Source organism: Myxine glutinosa, chromosome 10 (assembly GCF_964187855.1).
Source record: "Myxine glutinosa chromosome 10, kmMyxGlut1.1, whole genome shotgun sequence".
Lineage (NCBI taxonomy): Eukaryota > Metazoa > Chordata > Myxini > Myxiniformes > Myxinidae > Myxine > Myxine glutinosa.
The window spans coordinates 64,659,231-64,685,062 of NC_136270.1; the positions used below are offsets into that span (position 1 = coordinate 64,659,231).

At 45.9% G+C, this 25,832-nt stretch overlaps 1 protein-coding gene across 1 annotated transcript; it reads left to right on the forward strand.

Annotated features, from left to right (window-relative positions):
* The first annotated feature begins 3,592 nt into the window (after window positions 1–3,592).
* Window positions 3,593–24,178, forward strand: LOC137434144 (leukocyte elastase inhibitor). Its single transcript, XM_068126852.2, has 6 exons — window positions 3,593–4,010; window positions 10,280–10,423; window positions 10,918–11,035; window positions 18,791–18,933; window positions 23,191–23,430; window positions 23,546–24,178. Exons 1-6 carry the CDS (start codon window positions 3,843–3,845, stop codon window positions 23,951–23,953), a joined length of 1,221 nt encoding a protein of 406 aa, XP_067982953.2. The 5' UTR covers window positions 3,593–3,842; the 3' UTR covers window positions 23,954–24,178.
* Window positions 24,179–25,832: the final 1,654 nt, after the last annotated feature.

A 25,832-nucleotide genomic window follows, 5' to 3' on the forward strand; every position in this document is an offset into this window, starting at 1 on the left:
TTTTAAGTTACAGATTCTGATGAAATAGTGGTAGTTTATGTGTTCTCTGACCAAATTGATTAATAATTTAATTTTTTTATGATTATTATTTATTTATTTTCATTATTAATCATTTATTTATTTTCTTTCTCATTTGGCCAATATCTCAGGCACCTTTTGAGCTGGGAAGCTAATATTTGGACATGAGTGACCAAGTGATGTGGCTATCAAGGATATTTTTGATTTATTGATTAATCATTTCATCTATTAAGTATTTATTGATTAATCGATTAATTATTTATTGAGTAATCAATTAATTATTTAATTTTTTATAAATGACTTATTTAATTAAATTTCTAAAAGATACATCTTCGGATGAAGCACTACTGGTTTAGTTATGCGATTAGCCAATTGATTATGAAAATATTTTGTGATAATCTTTTATTGATTTTAATTATACAATTAATCAATCAATTAGTGTACACCTCTCCCTCCCAATGCAGCCTCAATGAGCTGCACTGCGGTATTGCCGGGCGCCGGAGGCGCCCCGGCAATGCCGCGCTGCAGCATATTTAATTATTTGGCATGGGGCGGTGTACTTTGAATGTATGTGTACTTGTTTGTTTGTTTTCTTGGTTGTCCGGACGATATCTCAGCCATCCTTTGAGCTCGGAAGCTGAAATTTCGGCACAGTAGTGAGCAAGTCCTTTGTCAAATACGGTATTTTTTGTTTTTTGAATAATCAATTAATTGAGGAGTTATTTAATTATTAGCGTTTAATTAAGTACTTATTTAATTAATTAAATTTCATTTCTCTTCTGACCATTATTAACTCAGGCACCTTTTGAGTTAGGAAGCTGATATTTGGACATGCCAATGACCAGGTGATTTGGCTGCAAAGGATATTTTTGATTTATTAATTAATCAATTAATCGATTAATTATTTAATTATTCGATTAATGACAAAAAAATTTTTTTTTTTTAAGTTACAGATTCTGATGAAATAGTGGTAGTTTATGTGTTCTCTGACCAAATTGATTAATAATTTAATTTTTTTATGATTATTATTTATTTATTTTCATTATTAATCATTTATTTATTTTCTTTCTCATTTGGCCAATATCTCAGGCACCTTTTGAGCTGGGAAGCTAATATTTGGACATGAGTGACCAAGTGATGTGGCTATCAAGGATATTTTTGATTTATTGATTAATCATTTCATCTATTAATTATTTATTGATTAATCGATTAATTATTTATTGAGTAATCAATTAATTATTTAATTTTTTATAAATGACTTATTTAATTAAATTTCTAAAAGATACATCTTCGGATGAAGCACTAGTGGTTTAGTTATGCGATTAGCCAATTGATTATGAAAATATTTTGTGATAATCTTTTATTGATTTTAATTATACAATTAATCAATCAATTAGTGTACACCCCTCCCTCCCAATGCAGCCTTAATGAGCTGCACTGCGGTATTGCCGGGCGCCAGAGGCGCCCCGGCAATGCCGCGCTGCAGCATATTTAATTATTTGGCATGGGGCGGTGTACTTTGAATGTATTTGTACTTGTTTTTTTTTTGATTAATCAATAAATTGAGGAGTTATTTAATTATTAGCGATTAATTAAGTACTTATTTAATTAATCAAATTTCCTTTCTCTTCTGACCATTAACTCAGGCACCTTTTGAGTTAGGAAGCTGATATTTGGACATGCCAATGACCAGGTGATTAGACTGCAAAGGATATTTTTGATTTATTAATTAATCAATTAATCGATTAATTATTTAATTATTCGATTAATGACAAAAATTTTTTTTTTTTTAAAGTTACAGATTCTGATGAAATAGTGGTAGTTTATGTGTTCTCTGACCAAATTGATTAATAATTTAATTTTTTTATGATTATTATTTATTTATTTTCATTATTAATCATTTATTTATTTTCTTTCTCATTTGGCCAATATCTCAGGCACCTTTTGAGCTGGGAAGCTAATATTTGGACATGAGTGACCAAGTGATGTGGCTATCAAGGATATTTTTGATTTATTGATTAATCATTTCATCTATTAATTATTTATTGATTAATCGATTAATTATTTATTGAGTAATCAATTAATTATTTAATTATTTATAAGTGACTTATTTAATTAAATTTCTAAAAGATACATCTTCGGATGAAGCACCAGTGGTTTAGTTATGCGATTAGCCAATTGATTATGAAAATATTTTGTGATAATCTTTTATTGATTTTAATTATACAATTAATCAATCAATTAGTGTACACCTCTCCCTCCCAATGCAGCCTCAATGAGCTGCACTGCGGTATTGCCGGGCGCCAGAGGCGCCCCGGCAATGCCGCGCTGCAGCATATTTAATTATTTGGCATGGGGCGGTGTACTTTGAATGTATGTGTACTTGTTTTCTTTCTTGTTTGTTTGTCCGGACGATATCTCAGCCATCCTTTGAGCTAGGAAGCTGAAATTTCGGCACAATAGTGAGCAAGTCCTTTGTCAAAAACGGTATTTTTTTTTTTGATTAATCAATAAATTGATGTTATTTAATTATTAGCGATTAATTTAGTACTTATTTAATTCATCAAATTTCCTTTCTCTTCTGACCATTAACTCAGGCACCTTTTGAGTTAGGAAGCTGACATTTGGACATGCCAATGACCAGGTGATTTGGCTGCAAAGCATATTTTTGATTTATTAATTAATCAATTAATCGATTAATTATTTAATTATTCGATTAATGACTAAAAAATTTTTTTTTTTTAAGTTACAGATTCTGATGAAATAGTGGTAGTTTATGTGTTGTCTGACCAAATTGATTAATAATTTAATTTTTTTATGATTATTATTTATTTATTTTCATTATTAATCATTTATTTATTTTCTTTCTCATTTGGCCAATATCTCAGGCACCTTTTGAGCTGGGAAGCTAATATTTGGACATGAGTGACCAAGTGATGTGGCTATCAAGGATATTTTTGATTTATTGATTAATCATTTAAATTTATTGATTAATCGATTAATTATTTATTGAGTAATCAATTAATTATTTAATTTTTTATTAATGACTTATTTAATTAAATTTCTGAAAGATACATCTTCGGATGAAGCACTAGTGGTTTAGTCATGCTATTAGCTAATTGATTAAGAAAATATTTTGTGATAATCTTTTATTGATTTTAATTATACAATTAATCAATCAATTAGTGTACACCTCTCCCTCCCAATGCAGCCTCTATGAGCTGCACTGCGGTATTGCCAGGCGCCTGAGGCGCCCCGGCAATGCCGCGCTGTAGGATATTTAATTATTTGGCATGGGGGCGGTGTACTTTGAATGTATGTGTACTTGTTTATAATACACTTTTACTTGTAGCTACCGCTTGGAGGGTGCAAAGAAAGGCCTGACAAGGTCAAAGTTTAACCTACTTTAAAAATCTGGGAAGCTCAAATACAAAACGAGCTTTCGATGTAAAAAGGTAAAAAAAAAAAACTGAAATTAATCTTTCTAAATCGAGAAACAAATAAAGGAAAGAAAATGACAGGCAAGGCGTTTGATAAATGGGCGTGAACAAGCCCACACCCTGAACATGACGTCACTGCGACGGGTAGCGAATGAGCTATGAGGGCGAGGGCGAAGACACGGAAGTTCCTTGGAACTCCACCCAGTGTCACCTGTGTGTGTGATTTGATCTAATACCTCATCTCCAACAGAAGAACCCCACCCAGTGGCGCACCTTTTAAAATCTCATCGCTCATCTCCCACAGAAAAGCCCCTCCCGGTTTCACACTCTCACCTGTTTAAATCTCACCGCTCATCTCCGAACAGATCCCCGCACGGTGCAGCCATGGAGAAGCTGGTGGAAGCAAATTCCTCATTCGCGCTTGATATGTTTTCTCAACTGAATAAGGAACAACCGACAGGAAACATCTTCTTCTCTCCACTCAGCGTCTCGGCGGCTCTCGCGATGCTGTCTCTGGGTTCACGCACAAACACGGCCGAGCAGATGGCAAAGGTGAGTGGATGGTGGGGTTTGCAAGATCGTATATCATACCCTAATAGTAAGCAAGCCACAGGATTTGTAAGATAGTATATCATACCCTAATAGTAAGCAAACGACCGGATTTGGAAGATAGTATATTATACCCTAAGAGTAAGCAAACGACCGGATTTGTAAGATAGTATATCATACCCTAATCGTAAGCAAACGACCGGATTTGCAAGATCGTATATCATACCCTAATAGTAAGTAAGCCACAGGATTTGTAAGATAGTATATCATACCCTAATAGTAAGCAAACGACCGGATTTGGAAGATCGTATATTATACCCTAATAATAAGCAAACGACCGGATTTGGAAGATCGTATATTATACCCCAATAGTAAGCAAACGACCGGATTTGGAAGATAGTATATTATACCCTAATAGTAAGCAAACGACCGGATTTGGAAGATAGTATATTATACCCTAATATTAAGCAAACGACCGGATTTGGAAGATCGTATATTATACCCTAATAGTAAGCAAACGACCGGATTTGGAAGATAGTATATTATACCCTAATAGTAAGCAAACGACCGGATTTGGAAGATAGTATATTATACCCTAAGAGTAAGCAAACGACCGGATTTGGAAGATCGTATATTATACCCTAATAGTAAGCAAACGACCGGATTTGGAAGATCGTATATTATACCCTAATAGTAAGCAAACGACCGGATTTGGAAGATAGTATATTATACCCTAATAGTAAGCAAACGACCGGATTTGGAAGATAGTATATTATACCCTAAGAGTAAGCAAACGACCGGATTTGGAAGATCGTATATTATACCCTAATAGTAAGCAAACGACCGGATTTGGAAGATCGTATATTATACCCTAATAGTAAGCAAACGACCGGATTTGGAAGATCGTATATTATACTGAAGGAGCTCGGGCTCCCACGTCGATCGGAAGAATGGACGCGACAAAAAGCTGGAATTCGTACGAGTTGCTTTATTTAAACAAAACACTCAGGTACTCTGAAAAGCCCGTTTATCGGGCAGCAATATATATACACATTATCCCGGAGCGTTTGCCCAGGAAAGGCGAGAGGGGGCGTGGCCGAGCGTCCTGGCTGCGGCCTGGCAAGTTGAGGGCGAGCCTGCCCGGGCATGCCCGGGCGTCCCGACCGAGGCCTGGCAAGTTGAGCGCGGGCCTACCCGGGCGTCCTGGACGAGCCCGGCATGGTGATCGCTCCGCGTCCTTGATAGGTGCAAGGCGATTGTGAAAACCCAGCGGTAGCCGCTACACACGTCCCCCCAGAATCGACTTGCACCGGCAGGGTCAATTTGAGGGGGGTCCTGATGACCCGGCCGAAGCGACCCCTGGTGGGTCGTGGGGGGGGGGGGGGTCTGGTGTGGTGGTGGGCGGTCGAGTGGGGGGCACCGTGGATGGGGGGCGGCCTCGCCGCGGCGGAAGGGCCACCCGTGGTGGTTGGTCGACGTCCACGTGCGCCGGCTTGAGGCGGTCCACCGCAATCCGGTCCGACCTGCCGCCGATGTCGATGACGAACGACTTGTCGTCCCGTCGCAGGACCCGGAAGGGCCGTCGTACGGCGGCCGGAGTGGCCCCCGATGTGCGTCGTGACGCACAAAAACATACTCCGCTGTGTGAAGTGCTGGGGGGACGTAGGACTGGGGGTCACCGTGGTGGGATGTTGGCACGGGGGCAAACCGTCGGGCGGCCTCCTGGAGGTCCGAGCGCTGGTGAGCTGCGGACCAGGGACTGGTAGCGTCGGGCACGAATTCGCCCGAGACGCGTAGCGCCTGGCCGTAGACAAGCTCGGCGGTGGATGCCTGGAGGTCCTCCTTGGGGGCCGTGCGGAGGCCCAAAAGGACCCACGGCAGCCGGTCGGCCCAACCGCCGTCTTGAAGGCCGGCCATGAGCGCGGCCTTCATGGAGCGGTGGAATCGTTCGCACACCCCGTTTGCTTGGGGGTGGTAGGCCGTAGTACGGTGGAGCTTGACCCCCAGGTTGCGGGCGACCGTGCCCCACAGCTCGGAGGTGAACTGTGGTCCGCGGTCTGACGAGATGTCCGCCGGTGCGCCGAAGCGGGCGACCCAGGTGGCGATGAAAGCCTGCACCATGTCGGTGGTGGTGGTGGAGACGAGGGGAACGGCCTCCGGCCACCTGGTGGTCCTGTCCACCATGGTGAGCAGGTGTGTGAACCCCTGTGACGGGGGGAGGGGGCCCACCAGATCCACGTTGACGTGGTCGAAACGTCGTTCGGGCACGGTGAAAGGTGCCAGCGGGGCCTGGGTGTGTCGGAGGACCTTGGCCCGTTGGCAGGCTGTGCAGGTGCTGGTCCAATCGCGGACGTCCCGACGAAGGCCGTGCCAGACGAATCGCGCCGACACCAGCTTCTGGGAAGCTTTCCGGCCCGGGTGTGAAAGGCCGTGGAGGGAGGCGAAGATGCGGCGTTGCCAGGTGACGGGCACGATGGGGCGAGGCTGGCCTTGGGAGACGTCGCAGAGCTGGAAAGTGTCCACGAAGGGGATGTCGGCCAGGCGGAGGCCCGTGTCCGCCGCCTGGAGGGCTTGCACCGTGGTGTCGGTGGTTTGGTCCGCCGCCATAAGCGCGAAGTCCACGCCCAGGTGGACTGCATTCGTGCTGGCCCGGGAAAGACAGTCGGCCATGGCGTTGTTTTTGCCGGCGACGTGCCGGATGTCCGTGGTAAACTCCGACACGGCGGAGAGGTGGCGCTGTTGGCGGGCCGACCACGGCTCCGTGACCTTGGCCATTGCATAAACCAACGGCTTGTGGTCGACGAACGCCGTGAAAGGTCGGCCCTCCAGGAGGTGGCGGAAATGGTGGACGGCCAGGTGTAGACCGAGGAGCTCACGGTCAAACGTGCTGTATTTGAGCTCGTTCGGCCGGAGCTGCCGGCTGAAAAAGGCGAGTGGCTGTCAAACCCCGTTCACCCATTGCTCATGTACGGCGCCCACCGCGTAGTCGGAGGCATCCGTGGTGAGGGCGATGGGAGCGTTGAGCACCGGGTGAGCGAGCAGTGTTGCATCGGCGAGGGCCCGCTTTGAGCTTTGGAAGGTCGCGTCCATTGCTGCGGACCAGGCGATGTCGTGCTTGGCCGGCTTGCCCCGGAGGGCTTTGTAGAGGGGCCGCATGAGTTGAGCAGCGCGGGGCACGAAGCGGTGATAAAAATTCACCATTCCCAGGAATTCCTGCAGGGCCTTTATGGTGCGGGGACACGGGAACGTGGTGATGGCCTCGACCTTGGTTGGCAGCGGCACGGCCCCGTTCTTGGTGATGTGGTGGCCCAAAAAATCAACGGCCGTCGTGCCGAAGTGGCATTTGGCCGGGTTGATGATGAGGCCGTGCTCGCTGAGGCGCCCGAACAGTGTTCGGAGGTGGAGGAGGTGCTCGGCCGACGTGCTGGCGACGAGGATGTCGTCCAGGTAAACGAAAAGGAACGGCAGGTCACGCAGCACGCCGTCCATCAAGCGCTGGAACGCCTGAGCCGCGTTCTTGAGACCAAACGGCATCCGTAAGAATTCGAATAAGCCGAACGGCGTGACGACTGCCGTTTTAGGGACGTCGGCCGCCCTGACAGGTACCTGGTGATATCCCCGTATGAGATCAATTTTAGAAAAAATGACCCGTCCCGCCAGACGGGCGGAGAAGTCTTGGATTTGCGGGATCGGATACCTGTCGGGGGTGGTAGCGTCGTTAAGGCGGCGGTAGTCGCCACATGGGCGCCAGCCGCCCCCTGGCTTTGGGACGATGTGTAGTGGCGAAGCCCACGCGCTATCGGAGCGCCGCACGATGCCGAGGTGTTCTAAAGCGTCGAACTCGGCTTTGGCCACGGCGAGCTTGGCTGGGTCGAGGCGGCGGGCTCTGGCGTAGACCGGCGGGCCCGTGGTTGGTATGTGGTGCTCGATCCCATGCCGTACTGCGACGGCCGAAAACGTCGGCCGCGTGAGGGCCGGGAACTCCGTGAGCAGGCGAGCAAACTCGTTCGCCGCCGGGAGGGCGCATGCCAGCTCGTTCGGCACGGAGCTGCTCAATGTGCATACCAGGGAGCTGAAGGTTTCGGCGTTGATTAAACGACGCCGTTGGACGTCCACCAGCAGTCCGTGTGCGCAGAGGAAGTCGGCGCCTAGCAGAGCCATGGGCACGTTTGCGGTTACAAACGTCCAAGCAAAGCGTTGGCCGTCGAAGCAGAGGGTGACGTTGCGCGGGCCGAAGGTGCGGATGACCAATCCGTTGGCCGCAACCAAGGAGGGGCCGCAAACCGCGGACTGCCTGTCCTGGTCAGAGGCGGGTATGACGCTCAGTTGGGTGCCGGTGTCGCACAGGAAGCGCCGTCCGGACGCTTTATCCATGATGAACAGTAAGTTGCCCGTGTGGCCGACGCTCATGGCTGGTAATGAACGCCGGCCCGGCCGTTTCCCGGCCTGCCGAAGGTGCACGGGGGTCGGCATGTCCGGGCCTTCTGTCCGAACCTGGCATGATAGTAACACCACGCTTGGTCAGGTGGAGGCCCCGGTCGTCGTGCTGGAGGTGGTCGGCTCGGTGTAGCGGCCGCCAATTGCGTTGGCAGTTCGGTCGTCGACCGTGCCGGGTGCTCGGGCGCCATGGGTGTTGCGTCGGACGGTGATGGGACCCAGGTCGCTGCTGCGATGCGCTGGCCTGCGGCGGAGATCTTGTCGGCTTCCCTGGCAAGGGCACGGGGATCCGTGATCGTCGTGCTCGCCAGGGCGAGGCGTACCGTGCTCGGCAGCTGACGGAGGAACAGCTCCCGGAACAGGAATGCCGGAGAGTGCTCGCCGAGCAGCGAAAGCATGTAGTCCATTCGCTCGGAAGGGCGCGTGTCGCCGAGCTCGGGCAGGTCGAGCAGGCGCCGTGCGCGTTCCGCCGATGGGAGGGCGAAAGCGTCGAGGAGGAGCTTTTTAATCGCGCCGTATTTGTCAGCGGCTGGCGGGCTCTCGAGGAGGCTCAGGGCGCGGGCCGCGGTGGCTGAACCGAGCGCTGCTACCACATGGTGGAAGCGGGTGTCGTCGGCCGTGATGCCTCGCAGGGCGAACAGGGAATCCGCCTGTGCGAACCAAACCGCCGCGTGAGCCTCCCAGAAGGTAGGCAGTTTAAGGGCCACTGCCGTGTCCATGTCGGTAGGTCACCAATGAAGGAGCTCGGGCTCCCACGTCGATCAGAAGAATGGACGCGACAAAAAGCTGGAATTCGTCCGAGTTGCTTTATTCAAACAAAACACTCAGGTACTCTGAAAAGCCCGTTTATCGGGCAGCAATATATATACACACATTATCCCGGAGCGTTTGCCCAGGAAAGGCGAGAGGGGGCGTGGCCGAGCGTCCTGGCTGCGGCCTGGCAAGTTGAGGGCGAGCCTGCCCGGGCATGCCCGGGCATGCCGACCGAGGCCTGGCAAGTTGAGCGCGGGCCTGCCCGGGCGTCCTGGACGAGCCCGGCATGGTGATCGCTCCGCGTCCTTGATAGGTGCAAGGCGATTGTGAAAACCCAGCGGTAGCCGCTACAATACCCTAATAGTAAGCAAACGACCGGATTTGGAAGATAGTATATCATACCCTAATAGTAATCAGACGACCGGATTTGCAAGATTGTATATCATACCCTAATAGTAATAGTAAGTATAGCCACAGGATTTGTAAGATAGTATATCATACCCTAATAGTAAGCAAACGACCGGATTTGGAAGATCGTATATTATACCCTAATAGTAAGCAAACGACCGGATTTGGAAGATCGTATGTTATACCCTAATAGTAAGCAAACGAACGGATTTGCAAGATTGTACATCATGCCCTAATAGTAAGCAAACTCCAAGATTGTACATCATGCCCAAATAGTAAGCAAACGAACGGATTTGCAAGATTGTACATCATGCCCTAACAGTAAGCAAACTCCAAGATTGTACATCATGCCCAAATAGTAAGCAAACTACAGGATTTGCAAGATTGTACATCATGCCCTAATAGTAAGCAAACTACAGGATTTGCAAGATTGTACATCATGCCCAAATAGTAAGCAAACTACAGGATTTGCAAGATTGTACGCATTAACTGTTGTAACAAAGAAAAAGAATGCGATTAAAAACAGCTGAAACTGTTCCTCCGTTTCGACCTTCACAACTGCCTCCTCAACTCACAACTAACCTTTGCTTACGGTGCAGCACCACTTGTAACACACATGCTGGAGGAACAGATGAGCACGTCATGGAACTAAAGTTGTCCCTTTTTATATCTAGGTGCTGCACTTTGAAGGCAAGAGTGGTGATGCACTGCACAAGAGCTTTTTACAACTGCACGACGCCGTGAATTCGCAACACGCGAAATACGCTCTACACATGGCGAATCGCCTGTACGGAGACAAGGGCTTCACTTTCCTGAAGGTACGACAATAGAGGGCATGCCATGTCTCCTGGTGTGTTAAGAGGGTTTACTGATACTAATTTTACGAAGAGGACTTTTCCTCTCATCCTCATTTATCTTCCAAATAACTTATTCCTACATTATCTCAACATATAATTTATATATTACTCTTGGGATCACAACTGGGCCTTTACATACTCGACAGGTTTTGGTTATGAGAGCAATGAAAGATTATCTGAGCATTTGTGATTCTCTATCATTGATTTACAAGTCAATACTAAAACTCATTCTGGAAGTCCCATGCATTGAGTAATGTGACTCGCTCTCAGACCAGCAACGTATAATTGAGGACAATGTGGTCCGTTTCAGTCCAGGTTGTTAAAATTAAGTGGCTCAAGTTGAGTCATACCTTTAATAAAGATTTTTGGCAGTTTTCACTCGATCAACGACAGATTATCACGATTCTCAAAATTGTTCCTCATTATGAACTGTATTCTGTTCTTGACACCTGCAGGAGTTCTTGGAAACCACCCTCACTCTTTACCGGGCAGAGCTGGCACCTGTGGACTTTGCAAACGCACCGGAGGATTCCCGACTGAAGATAAACGGCTGGGTTGAAGAGCAGACTGCTGGTAGGAAATCAAGAATGAACAACTTTTTTTTCTTCTTTTTTTGTATACTGAATCGAGGCTCGTGAAAGAGCTAACATTTATTTCACAAACAAATCAAACAGACAAACAAAATATCTAAAAAGAGTGAGCGGAAGACAAGATGCGGAGAGAAGGGGAAGCACACAAACACAACATTTGAGAGCAGGGAGATGTGTGGGAGGGAGAGGGCTTGGGGGAGAGGCGTGGGAAGGGGGGGGGGGGGGCGTGGGAGAAGTATAAAACACAAGGACACCAAGGACTTCCAGGACAGAAGTTGGTAATTCAAAAAAGTGGATTTGGGGTGAAATTAGCGGGGGTAGAAAAGATCAAGGTTTTGGATGGGGGAAGATAAGAGATGGTGGTGAACAGCTGTTTTAAAGATCTGGAGGGTGTAGTGGGATTGAAGAGAGTGAGAGAGTTGGTTCCAGAGGCGGGAGAAAAGAGGAATGAAGGAGTGAAGGTGAGCAGAGTCTTGATTTTGGCAGTTTAACCATAAGAGGGTTGCAGGCAGATCTTGTGCGACGTGTAGGAATATTTGGGGGACAGAGCCCAGAGAGAGCTGGGGGGGCAAGGCCAGAGAGGAGTCGGTATAAGATGGAAAGACCACCAACCTGCCTGCGGTGAGTGAGTGAAAGGCTCTTGGAGTTAGCGTCATAGCGGGAGATTCCAATGATTCTGAACGCTTTGGTTTCAACAGCGTGAAGACGAGCTCGGTGTGAGGCAGGAGCACCAGCCCAGAGGGGAGAGCAGTATTCCATTGAGCTGCGGATGAAAGCCTTGTATGTGGTGAGGAGCTCAGGTGTGCCAAGGAAGGCCTTCGCACGACGGAGGATACCCAGTCGGCGACTGGCTTTGGAGGCCAGATTTGAAATGTGGTTTTCCCAGGAAAGATCATGGCAGATGGTGAGGCCCAAAAGCTTGAGTGACAGAACTTCTTGGAGAGTATTATTCAGAAAGTGGATGGGAGGGTTGTCCAGTCGGTCTTTTCGGAGAGACATCGTAAGAGTGTGAGATTTGTCAGGATTGAAAGACATGTTCCACTTGTTTGACCAGTCTGTGATTTTGTCCAGGTCTGCAGAGAGTGAGGAGGCTGCAGACTGCCGATCTGAGAGATGAGGAATGGAGCGACAGAGAGTAGGGTCATCAGCAAAGAGATAGAGAGGATTTTCAAGAGAGTTAGAGAGATCATTGATGAAAACCAGAAAAAGCACAGGTCCCAGAACACTGCCTTGGGGAACTCCAGCCTGAACAGGAAGAGGAGATGAGAGAAACCCATTCAGGCCCACACGTTGACTCCGACTGGAGAGGAAGTCCACCCGCCATGCGTGGAGATGTCCATGGATACCAAAGGAGGAGAGTTTGGTGAGCAGAGCGGGGTGCCAGACCGTATCGAAGGCACGTGGTATGTCAAGGGAGACGGCTCTAATTTCCTGTTTGGCATTGAGGACCTCCATCTATTGTTGAGAAAGCAGAAGCAGCATGTCCAGAGTAGAGTGACCAGGTCTGAAACCAAATTGATGATCAGAGATCAAGCCATTGGAGAAGAGGAAAGATTTCATATCCGAAGCAATGATGGATTCCATGACTTAGCTGATAATTGGGAGAAGGCTGATTGGTCTGTCGTTGCTAGGATCTGTTTTTGCACATTTTTGTGCAAAGCGGTGATGTTGGCTGATTTCCAAGCAGATGGCAGATGACCTTGAGCAAAAGAGAGGGTGAAGAGAACAGAGAGAGGGAGTTAAAGAGCGGAAGAACAGGATTTTAGGACCCGAGGGCTGATGCCGTCAGGTCCAGTTGCAGAATCAGAGTCGAGGGTTGACAGAAACTTTTCCACCTTGTCAGGAGGAAAGGACACAGAGTCCAGGAGCAGCTGGGTACGACTGGGTACGGTGGGTACAGAGAGGGATGGGTTTGGGACACAAGATTTAGAGGCAAACACAGAGTTGAGGCATTCAGCTTTTTCACGTGCGGAGTCAGCCGTGTAGCCGTTTGAGGTGAGGGAGGGGATGGAGGGGGAACAAACACCAGAAACAGATTTGACCAGACGCCACCAGGATTTGGAAGAGGGAGACAGATAAGAGAGTTCGGTCTTGAGAACGGAGAGATATTGTTTCCTGGCTCTCCTGAGGGTGGACACACACTTGTTTCGGGCTTTGTGAAAGGAAATGAGATTTCCTTCCGTTGGATTTGCTTTCCAGGAGACGAAAGCAAGTTGTTTCTGGGCAATAGCCTCACCACAAGATTCCGTGTACCATGGACGGGAGGAAGGGTATGACAACTGAAGACGAGATGGGATAAATCTGTGCATGAGAGAGCAATTTACTTTGGAAGAATTCCCAGGATGAGTTGATGTCAGAGGCGGTAGAGATGGGACGCCAGTCCAGATGATGGATGGCTGCTTGAAGACCGTGTCAGTTGGCCTGAGTGAAATGCCAGACTCGTCGACGCTGAGGAGGCTCTCTGGGAATGGTCAGAGAGATGTCCACTTTGACAAGCACATGATCAGATGAGTCGATTGGAGCAGAAGAAGAGCAGCAGACATTTTCAGGGAAGTTAGTCATAACCAAGTCCAGAAGAGAAGATGCTCCATTGACTGCGATCCGGGTCAGGAAATTGACAGATTGTGTCAGTCCCAGTGAGTCGCAGAAGTCCTTTGCTGAAGAGCCATGGCTGGTGAGAGAGGTACCCACACCCAGCCAACTGGCATGGTGACAATTGAAATCACCACATATGAGGAAGAGAGAGTTGGGATGGGTAGATAGAAGTTGGTCCATATTATCAGACAGCGAGATTTAGATGGAGTCATCACTGTTTGGTGGACGGTACAACACACATATGAACAAAAGGTGGGAGCGAAGGGGAAGCCGTAGCCAAAGGTATTCCTGGGGGTGAGGTGGAGAGAGGGCAGTGCAGGGCGAGTGAGGAAGCGAGTTTTTTTATAAAGATAGCAACCCCACCTCCAGGACGAGGCTCAGGTCTATCATACCGGAGGAGGGAGTAACCTGGGAGAGATACCAAGGAATCAGAGACATCATGAAGGAGGAAAGTTTCTGTTAAGCAGATCACGTCTGGTTTGTCAGAAGCAACCTGTATGGAGAGATCAGTCAAGTTTGAGCGAAGGCCCCAGATGTTTGAGGTCCATACCGTTAATGAAGAGGAAGGGGGAGCATCAGATACAGAACAGGGGGGGGGGGGGGAGGGTAGGGTAAGATGTGGAAGAGGAGGAAGTGGTAGGGAGAGCTGTTGAAGGTGTGTCAGAGATTTCAGAATAGCTTGGAGAAAGGGAAGAATGGGGCGGACAAACGGTTTGATGGTGATTGGGTGAGGCACAGTGAGGTGTTATTTGAAGAGGGGGGAGAGCGAGGCAGAAGGTTGGTGGAGATGAAGGTGAAAGTTGGAAGGGGGAAGAAGCGGGGAGGACGCTTTGAGGAGAAGGGGTGAGAGGGGAGTCTAGGAGGGGAGGAGCGAGGGAGAGTCTCGGAGGGGAGGGGTGTGGGGGGAGTTTAGGAGGGAAGGGGCAAGGGGGGAGATTTGAAAGGGATGGGTGATGGGGAAGATTTGGAGGGGAGGGGCAAGGGGGTAGATTTGGAGGGGAGGGGTGATGGGGAAGTTTAGGAGGGAAGGAGTGATGGGGAAGATTTGGAAGGGAGGGGCAAGGGGGAAGATTTGAAAGGGATGGGTGATGGAGAAGATTTGGAGGCGAGGGGCAAGGGGGAATATTTGAAAGAGATGGCTGATGGGGAAGATTTGGAGGGGAGGGGCAAGGGGGTAGATTTGGAGGGGAGGGGTGATGGGGAGGTTTTGGAGGGGAGGGGTGATGGGGAGGTTTTGGAGGGGAGGGGTGATGGGGAAGTTTTGGAGGGAAGGGGTGATGGGGAAGATTTGGAGGGGAGGGGTGAGATTGAATTTTAGAAAGTGTACGATTAATGGGAAACGAACATTTATTGCAAAATGAGTTTCTTGTGACCTTCGAGTCAAAAATACGTTTGAGGACGCTGAAGGAGGGGTGGAGTGCAGGAGAGTTTCGGGAATGTAGAAAAGAGGAACTGTAAGAGATGGAAATTTTTTTTGGAATGCATAGATTTGGTGAGCAAGTCGAAAGCATCCTTTTTTAGAAGAAGAAGAAAAAGGTGTTATAATATACGACAGAATACAGTTCTTCAGGGGAAAGTTTAAACATTTTTAAATTGAGCAGTGAAAACTATCTGGGGAAATGGAAAATGGAAATGGGGGTGAAACACGTGATCGAAGAACAAACGAACAAATAAGAACAACGAATAAACGAATAAGAACAGAGAAGGAAATAATTTTTCTTGGTTATTTTTTTTGAGTTGAGATTTTAAACAAGGAAGTATGGGGTGAAAGACTGGGACAAAAACAGAGAACGAAAGTAATTGCAGCGCAATCGACGGACCGCTGAGAGAAAAACAAAGCCTCAAGGTCGGACACGGTATCCTACTAGGTCTCAAAATATGCGACACGAATTAACCGACGATTTTGTATACATGTATGAAAAATTCACACATGGACATGGAAGCATGGACAGCTTCGAAAAGACGTCGAAAAGACACTTTAAGACACTAAAGACACTTTAAGAAAATAAATGGTTATTGGGAAAGGGAGGGAAACAAACAAACAAAGAAATGAACGTGCACATAAAAAAAAAGGATCATTGCAGTAAACTTCTGTGAAACGATCATTGCATTAATGCCAGGCTGGATTTTTGTGGTCATGTACAACATGGTTGTCCTAAAGGATGAATGTCCTATTTACTTCCTGTATCTGGATTTCAAAGGACTGAAATATTCTTGCAAGCTGCGGATTGATACTTGTTACAAAATGGGGTCACATTTGGTTAATATAACTTTTAATTATTGAATTTAAATTGTGCAACACCTACCAACTTACCGACCAATAATGAATGTTTGTAAACCTAGCTACGCTGTAAACCTAGATTACTTAGTTTCAGCACTTCATGCTTCCCACAGCAAGGAAGGATAACCAGGAATTTTGCATTATTATTACTAGAGCGTGCCCGTACGTGGGTGCAAAAAAACATGCGTGCAAACAACAACAACAAAAAAAAACTTTGAAACCACGTGGCAGTAACGACCACAGAACCCCCCCCCCCCCTCTATTTACATGAAATGGTTTGGTCCATTCGCAAAGCCAAAGCGAACGGCTTGCGAGTACGGTAGAACCCCCCCCCCCCCCCCCTCTATTTACATGAAATGGTTTGGTCCATTCGCAAAGCCAAAGCGAACGGCGAACGGCTAAATCGCCATAGCTCGGTAACTACTTGTCCGATTAATATGAAACCTTGAAAAGGCACATCCTCAGGTCCCCAGCAATATACCTGGCAAGTTTCAAGTATATCGGACCCGTGGTTGTCGAGAAACAGCGGTCACAGACACACACACATACACACACACATACACACACACACACACAGAGATTACTGGAATTATAGATAGATTGCACGGAAGGATAATCAGCCGTCAGAATGCCCACCTTTATGAAAATGATTTCGATCAATCATTCTGGCTATTCCCCATTATCAGCACCATTAGACAGTAACTTCAACTTCGGTGATTTTTCCGAGTTATTTGTGTCTGTTAAGCCGTGTCTTGCCTTTGTGAATCGCAAAGTGGCACCAGAGCTGCCTTTTTGGAACTCTCAATAAGCACAAATCCATCTGGAATGGAAAAATTCCATCTGTAATGCAAAAGGACTGTTGGATTGATTTCTTACGTTACATTCAGGCAAAATCGAGAGGTTGCAGGGGGAAACAGGGATTTGCAATACCAACCATGTGACCTGATCACCGAACTGCACCGCCAACAGAACCTGAACTACTGGAGGGATAACTGTCCGTCTTCTGCATCCCATGTTCAGCATTATGTTTTGGCATCGCTCGGCAAGAGTTACTTTTCTTCTGTAATAATAGAAGATGAAGTGTTAGTGTAAGTGCGAGTGTAAGTGTGTGTGTCGCCTCTATAACTGCAAAACCTTGAAACCTAGCGGCCTGAAGCTTTGCATGCATACTATTACTAAGGGAACTCCAAGGGAGTGCATAGATGAAAACTGGATGTTTGGGTAAATTTAAACGCCCCTTTTGAAGATAATATAATTAATGGTTTATCTTCATGCAAGGTTTATCCTTGGTCAGCCCAACCTCACCTCACACTTGGTCTTAGCCACCATTATATTTCGGTCCATTCAAACATGCCTTGCATCTGAACCATAATGAACTCCCGTGGAATAATTAAAGTATATAATCAAAACCTGTCCTGCTGGTGCACTAGATAACTGTCGAAATCTGGAGTGAAATCTGCATGTTTTTAGAAATTAACCATTCTTGTATCTTAGCGTATAAGTGTATTTATTTAAGTAAGGCTACACTCCCACCTTCTGTATATACAGTGAAGCAACGGGTAATCGTGACCTTACTCCTCCAAGCTACAGATGTTAATCACGATGAAACTTTATAGAATCACATTAAACTGTTATTTTCTCACAATTGCGAAATTATAAACACACGAGCCACAACCTACCACCATCTCAGAGGAAGCTCAATATATGGAATGCTTTATAAAAATTAAAAAGCCCAAGTTTTTTCCAATTTCATTCCAGATACCTGTATAATTGGTAAGAAGGTGAGCTGGTATCGTCAAATGTGTTATCAAAGGTGAAGAAATAACTGTTAATTACGATGCTACAACGATGGGGAAGATCGGCAAAGGAGTCACCTGACGTCTCAAATGCACTAATCACAAATTATTTTAAAACCCAAAATAGTACAAACACAAGCTATGCATCGATTTAAAGGTAATTCCACTGCTCACCTAAAGACAACTCTCAAGGGTGAAAGAAGAGTTTGTAGAAACTGCATTATCGAACTTATCAAAATATCCACCCTGCGAAAATTTAAGAACAAGCGATTTTGATCCGTATATCTATATAATGAAAGGAGGCAGGGGGAGGGGTGGAGTGAGAGTCCAGAAGGATGTTAAGGGGTGGGAGGAGGGAGGGAAACGGTAAGAGGAGGGAGCCGGCATTCCTGGGAAATGCCGGGTACCTTTGCTTTCATTCCCCCACCTCCACTCCTTGTTCCCCCTCCCTCGTCTCTCTCCCACCATCCCCTTCTCACTGTCCTCTCCCTCCCCCCTTGCCCACAATCCCTTCTCTCTTCCCACCCCAGTTTCCCCCTCTTCGTTCCCCCACCTCGCTCCCCCTGCTTGCTCCTCCTCCATCCTCACTCTCCCCATCCCTAATCTCTGCCTACCCTCTTCTCTCTCCCACCTCTCACTCTCTCTGCCACTTTTCCCCCTCTCTCCCTCTCCCTCTCTCTCTCTCTCTCTTTCCCCCCTCTCTCCCTCTCCTCTTTTTTCTCTCTTCCCCCACACTCCTAGTATTCCTGTCGCGAAGCGACAAGTGGTATTTGCGAGTAATTAAATTAATTTGAGCTCTTCTGCAAAGATTTCTGTAAAATCCACGTGATGTCACAGCACCCTAACTTTCATTTTGGGAATGCAGTTTCATACTTGTCAGAATAACACTTAAATGGTAAATCAAAGTTTTTACGTGAAGTTATTGACAATGGGGAATCGTTTTTTAACATGATACTTTTCGTTAATGAATCATCGGTGATGTCTGTGCAGTAAAATGGAGAAATCATTTGATTACTGAAAACAATGTGGAACTGTGGTTCTGAAACCATTTTTCTTTCCTTTGCAGGGAAAATCAAAGACCTCCTCGCTAAGGAAGTTATCAATTCAATGACACGGATGGTCCTTGTGAATGCCATCTATTTCAAGGGGAACTGGGAAACGAAGTTTAAAACAGAGGAAACTCATGAAGCAGATTTCTTCCTGAACAAGGTTTGGCCTCGCATCGATTTAAAAAATAAAACCACTTTTACTGCTCGCACGAGAATTGCACAGCAGGATTAAACTATTGGTTCACTTCGTCTGCATGTCTACAAACGTCAGTGTATGATTGAGGAACTGCTTAATTTCAATTGAATTTTGTATTTTGAACACAAATCGGAAAAAGAGCCTCCAGTTTAGCAGTACTTTGGCTCTGAATTTGGTAAATTGTAGGGGAGAGCGGGGAGACATGGGACACTATTTTCCGGATGGTCCGACTTGTGTCCCGGACATGAAAGTATAAAACTTTTCAGCTAATATTTGTTTGTTCAATTAACCCGTTGTCTTCCCTACAGAATATAAGACTTGTATAACATTGGGCCGGATTTGCTGAGTTCTGGGTCATGACCTATTTTTGACAAATTTTGGGGTGACTTAGGACAATGTTGGGAGAAATGGGACAGCGGGGTGAGAGAAAATAGTTACAAAAGAAAGAACAATAAAGAAATTTAAGTTGAATTGTTTTCTGAAACAAAAACTTTTCCAAAGTTGTGACTACAAGCAAGTTTATAAGTGTCAATATTGTATGGATGTGACATAACATAGTGCTTTCTATATATTGAATATTGAATGATCATTTTAAGGCCATTTTCCCCACTAGAGCGGGGGTTCGCCTTGCGGGCCCCATGACAATCATGGTTCCCTGTTTGAGGCAATGTTTTTATGGCCGGATGCCCTTCCTGACGCCAACCTTTAGTCGCCTCTTACAATGCGCAGGGATACGGTGTACCTATTCTAAACCGGGGTACACACCGGGATCATTCATCCCAGCAAGCTGGTACTCAATTTGCCGACCTCGGAAGGATGACAGGCTGAGTCAACCCTCATGGCATTACTTCAGCGATCGATCGGGATTCGAACCCAGGATCCTCGGATCCCAAGCCGGCACCCCAACCGCTAAGCCAACACCAGGCTAAGGCTTTCTATCAAGTTCAGTAAAAAGTCAATGAAATGATCCACTATAAGCATACCTGGGGAACATTTGGACGTATACTTTCCATCACTACGATTAAACATAAATGATTGTTTGTCTATCCCTGATAAATGTCCTCCAGTAATTTGAGGAAGTAAGCATAAACAGGAAATCATTAACGAATATCAATCCTTCCAAAATCGATAGGAAAGACTATCCGATCAAGAGTACGTTTGATCGTGCCAGAAGGCATACCCTTCGGCAAAATTGCTTTAATTTGACTTGCTTTGACAGCGCAATATCGGAAACGCTGGACTTTGCAATCTTTTTGTCCACTTTTTTTCTCATTCTCAAAAAAAACCAGAATCTCCTTATCTTGATCGAGTGCACTTATAACCTTCCCAACATAATAAATCGGTGGTTTATTATTTTTGGAATACATAATATTCCACCAGCACGTGACATCCTACATTCACTTTGTTGATATCAACGTCCCTCAATAGGATACCAGGTTCCCCATCGCTCTTGCCATCTGTCATCCTGATCAATATTCAAAGGAGGTTCATCCTCCTCTTCCTCATCTGTAGCATCGACATCGCTCTCTATTTCATCGATTCTCCGCCATTAATGTCTCCAAGTTTGAGTTTTGCCTTTGTGGTTCTGATGCGCTTTCTCGGCTATTGCTTTTCTGCTTCGTCACCAATTCACTTTAGCTTTAGAGTTGAAGTGGCAAGCATGGTTTATCCAGGCTTCTTTCCACGATTGCTGGGTTTTCTTGCTGCAGTCTTTGAAGACAAAATGTGAAAATAAAAAAATAACCATGCAAATAATAAATCTGATTTAGTCGTATTTTCAGGAAATTTGCAACACTGAAAAAAGGAACTGCCAGTGGGTCCTAGTTATATTTTGATATACCTTGGGATCGTCTCTGATGCTCTCTGATACAATCTGAGTTGACCGTTTGGATCGAGATGCCACGGGTGGTGTTTCGTTTACGTCAGATGCCTCTGCAAAACTTTGAGAAGAGAATTGAGCTCTAGATGTTTCAGGGGAGGCTAGATTCGCTCGCCTGTGATGTAGAACTATTTGAAGATTGGTTACTGAGGCTATACTTGAACCTTCAGGGTCTGGTTGGTCAGTCACTGATGATGGAATGAAACATTCCTCTCCAAAGACATTGTGATCAAATGGCCATCCATATTCCAGTAACCTTTATGCCAGATAAGATGTTTGTTGGAATTGTAGCTTTTGTCCAAGCTTCTGCAACAAGTTGAGCAATGTGGTTGATGTTTATGGTCTGTCCAGAGTTTCACATAATCCAGCAGTTTGCTGCTTTATTGACGAAGGCCTGAGGTGGACCAAACACAAATCGATCTGATGGTTGGGTCTGTGACTTGTATCGGGTGACAAGGTGATTATGTGTATGCTATGTTCCTTTGCATACTCCAATGCATGTAGATAAATGGGTCTCTCATGATTGTCCATAGTCAAGATGATTTGATTCTCTCTAAAAGCTCATGCGTGCTCAACTACATGTTCAAGTATTTTCACGAAATTGTCACCTGTCATCCACCCAGACTGGTATGTGAGACCGAGAGATCTCTCAGATCCATTTGTCATTGTTTCATGAAAGCTCTTTCATGGAAATATGAACATGGGTGGCAGTGCAACACCTGTTGCGGACACTACTGTACATATTGTAACAAGTTCAGGTCCAACCATTTGTTCTTCTTCCCACTCATCTGGCATGTGCAAGCCATTTATTTCTCTGAACCATGTCAAATTCCATTTTTCTGGTGTACTTGGGTGTGAGGCCATGGAACATTTTGGAAAAGATGGTCAAATCATTGGCAAGTGACTGTTCTTGATTTGCAGGCAAAACATGACTGACAAAAGTTTGCTGCCATTTTTACATCCTGGTCTTTCTGGAACTTTTTCACTTATCTGGACAGTCGTCTTCAATATTCCTCGTTTCTTTGCAACCTCACATAGCAATACTCCATGCTTTATGCTTTATGACGGATACACTTAGGACAACTTCCTTCATGACATCTTTTGATACAAACAAGCCCATGGACTGCTTTCTGCCAGTAATACCGGGCATTATGATAACTGCAATGAAACAGACCACTTTTCGTCAAGTCATGTGGAGCAGTTTCCTAGAAATATGAATCTTAATAGATTTAAAATTAGATTTACACTTCAAATGAAGAATGTGCAAAGAATAATATACTTGGCTGTCACATTTTAACAGACAGGTATAACACTGGAATATTTCACTGGGGAGAATTGGGACATGCGGGTAGAGGGTGTCCACCATGGGGGAGAGATGGGACACTACGATCCCATCTCCCGTATGCACAGAGGAGTGAGATGAGATTTAAAAAAAATTCACTCTGTTTGTCTGCCAGTGAAACAAAATAGAAAATTATTGCAAACAAGAAATTTACTGTTTTAAAGAATGTCGTAAAGGGATGTCACGAATAACTATTGGAACATGTTAAATAAGATGGTGTAAAAGACTGCATCAATGGCGGTAAACTTCCTAATTTTTCTCTATGACCTTTAAAATCTTTATTTCATTTTAATTTAATTATACACTTGAACATCACCTTTTTGGCACTTTTAAAAGGCAGTACCTGGACAAATATTAGGCCATCTAACTTCATCTTGACCAATCAAATCTACAAATCGCAGACCCTTCCAATGTCCTTTTTTTCTCAAGATCGCATAGGGTTAGGTGTTCTATCAACCCTCCAGTTTGTTTTGTGCAGAATTTATGGGGCTTGCTGCCCTAGAAGTACGACATTCACCTCTGCCATCTTACCTGGGTTCAAATCTTGACCCAGCTACAAATTGTCATTCCAGTGTCTCGAAGGCAACACAAGTCACCAATGTGTGTGTGCCATCCCTCGGATTGTTGTTTAACCGGACGTCCCATCTGCTAGCATTACTTGGTAGACATTATAGATTGCACGGTGTCCTTTGCAAAGAGTTGGCGGGCTATCGCTGGCACTCTGAACAAATTACAAATTCCTACCCCAACTTATAGAGGGTGTTGCATCAGCAGAAATGCCTACAAAATAACAAAAATACAAAATTTCTTCACTTCCTGCTCATGTATTTGCCAAGTTAAAGTCTAATGCTCAGTCTTTAAGGGGAGGCTAAGGTAAAACCTGTTTACTTTTGCAGTTTCTTTTTCAATGACCCACAAAGTTGTAATATCAGAACTTTTCAATGCGTCAAACCTTTTCTCTAAATGACACAATGAGCGTGTTTCTTCCCCTTGAAAATAGAATGAGACCAAAAAGGTGAAAATGATGAGACAAGAGGACAAATTCATGTATGGATCCATCGTGTTGGTAAAGAGCCCACCCCCGATGATGCAGCAGCAACAGCAGCGTGTGATGATGTACCCAGGTGCACTTCCTGAAAACTTTGTGCACATTCTGGAGCTTCCCTACATTGATAACGAATTGAGTATGCTGCTTCTGCTGCCTTCATCCATCACTGATGACTCGACTGGTCTCAAGCAGGTAAAAATGGTGTGGGTGTACAGGTGTGTTAACTGCATCATGTCAATCTAAGCCTAATGAGAAAAGTACAACAGTTATTAATGTCATTTAAATGTTTGCTGGTTGTTCCAAACAGCTCGAAAAGGAACTGAACTTGGAGAAATTGAGAGAGTGGACACACTCATCAAAAATGGATAAGAAGAAAGTGCAAGTGTTCCTGCCAAAGTTTCGTTTGGAGACACTTTATGGGTTGCGGAAGCCATTGAGCGAGTTGGGCATGCCGGATGCCTTCTCGGCAAAAACCGCTGACTTCTCGGGGATCACCGGAAACCGAGATCTCTTTGTCTCTGCCGTCGTGCACAAAGCCTTTGTAGAGGTCAACGAGGAAGGTACAGAGGCAGCAGCTGCAACAGCTGCAGTGATGAAGTTTCGCTGCAGGTCTACTCCACCACAAATTGTTCGGTTTGATCATCCATTCCTCTTCTTCATTCGGCATAACAACTCAGGTTCCATTATATTTTGGGGCCGTTATACATCACCATGAGGCGGGCTTTTGATTCTCTTTGTTCCTTGGCACTTTTGCAATTGGGAATTATTGTTTACGCTCGATTTAGAGCAGCAATGACTTTTAAAAGGCTTTATGGACAGGGAAGAATAATTGCAATGTGCTAACTGCATTTTGAGCATTTAACAATCATGGGATGGATAGTGCCTTCTAGTCTCATTTTGTCATTTGCAAAAACAAATAAATTTGCTTGTTCTTCATAAAGTTTGTGAATTGCATAATTAAAAGTAGAAAGTAGAATTTGACACAAATGCATCAATGGATATGTATCCACCCTTTGTAGATGTCAACCAACTCACGTTTGATCGCAATTAATGGTTACATGAAAAACTCGACAGACTACCTAAATCTGGGCCACTTAATAACTGCGGGCAGTTATGACCGGGATCCAATCTGCCCCGCTTTGATACAACCCTTCTTTCATCAGACACATGACCCATGATGTCCTCCTTAGAAAAATGCAATCAGAATAGCTAGTCCATCACATATTTACAGTTTCACATTAATCGGCCAAGGGGTGCAGAGACAAAATATTGTTATGGATCTCAGAAACGTCGGCTCTCCCCTTATCAAGAGGGGGTTAATCCCCTTGTCCTTTTATCTGGCTGACGCGATCCGAAGTCATCACGTTCCTTCCGGTCGGTGGTAAATAGGGTTGTTGGTCGAGTTTTAGTCCTATTACCTAAGTACTACCACCGACCGCGAAGCAAGGGAATAACTCCCGCCCGAATAACGGATATTGATGGAATATTGCCGAGCGGATAGCAATCCGCGATTCGAGCTGTTAACAATGGCTAACCCAATTGTAGCGGTTCCTAATCGTGCCACGCTTACCCAATTGAGAAAAGACTGATACGATCGGATTAAGAGGAAACCAGAAAGAACAAGGCAATTTATTTACAATGTACAAAGAAGAGGAAAAGCAAGGAATGTACAAGAAAGAGGAAGGAAAAGTACACAGGGCAGCCTTAGACAGTCATTCTATTCCCTGGACATGGGCCCGATCGCTCTCAGATTCGGTCTCAGACTTCAGACTCACGCGGGGATGCAGATGGTAGGGTGGAAGGTCCGGCGATGGTGTTCAGGCTCCGATCCGGCTCCGGTCCTCGACCCGTACCAGGCGATGAAGGTGGACGGCAGACAGCTCTCCGCGTAGCGTAAGCGCATAGCGGACAATTATCGTGACGGGGAAAGGTTGGTATACTGGCGGTTATACTTAGCGATTTTCGCACATGTCCTCCCAAAGCAGCCACCTCAATCAAAGCTCATAACGCGAGTTCTTTAGCGCGCTCTCCAACGAGTCCTTTATGAATGTCGACTTTCCCCCAGCGAGTCCTTCTCATAAGTCCTCAATAAGCCAACCTTCCAACAAGTCCTCTTTAATGCGAGCGAGCTCAGGCAGTCCTCACCATCAGCCTTCTCTTGGTAAAGCACATATACTCGAGTCCTCTCAACCTTCCCCAGCGAGTCCTGTAGAAGGGCTTTGCGTGCGCGCTTTTATCAACCAAGCCAGCGAACGCTCTGGAAGCCCAAACCACGCCCCGTCAGGCGACCTCACCTCAGCCCTGGTTGGCTGGTGTTGGCTTACCGGCTCCGCCCTGATGGCTGGTTGACGTGGCCGCACCTCCATCCTGGCGCTCCGCCCCCTTTTTCGGGCTTTACCTCATGGCTTTTCGGGCTGGGTTGAGCGAGCCCAAGGGCAGCGAAGGCTGCTGGCAAAGGAGCGTACCAAATTGGGAGGGCCGATGGGGCACAGACTGGAGAGCGCTTAATGGCGTCGCTTGGAGGGAGGCTGCAAAATGGACGAGGGGCCTACTCTTATTTGTTTGACGCAACGCAGATGCAACTATTGGGAATG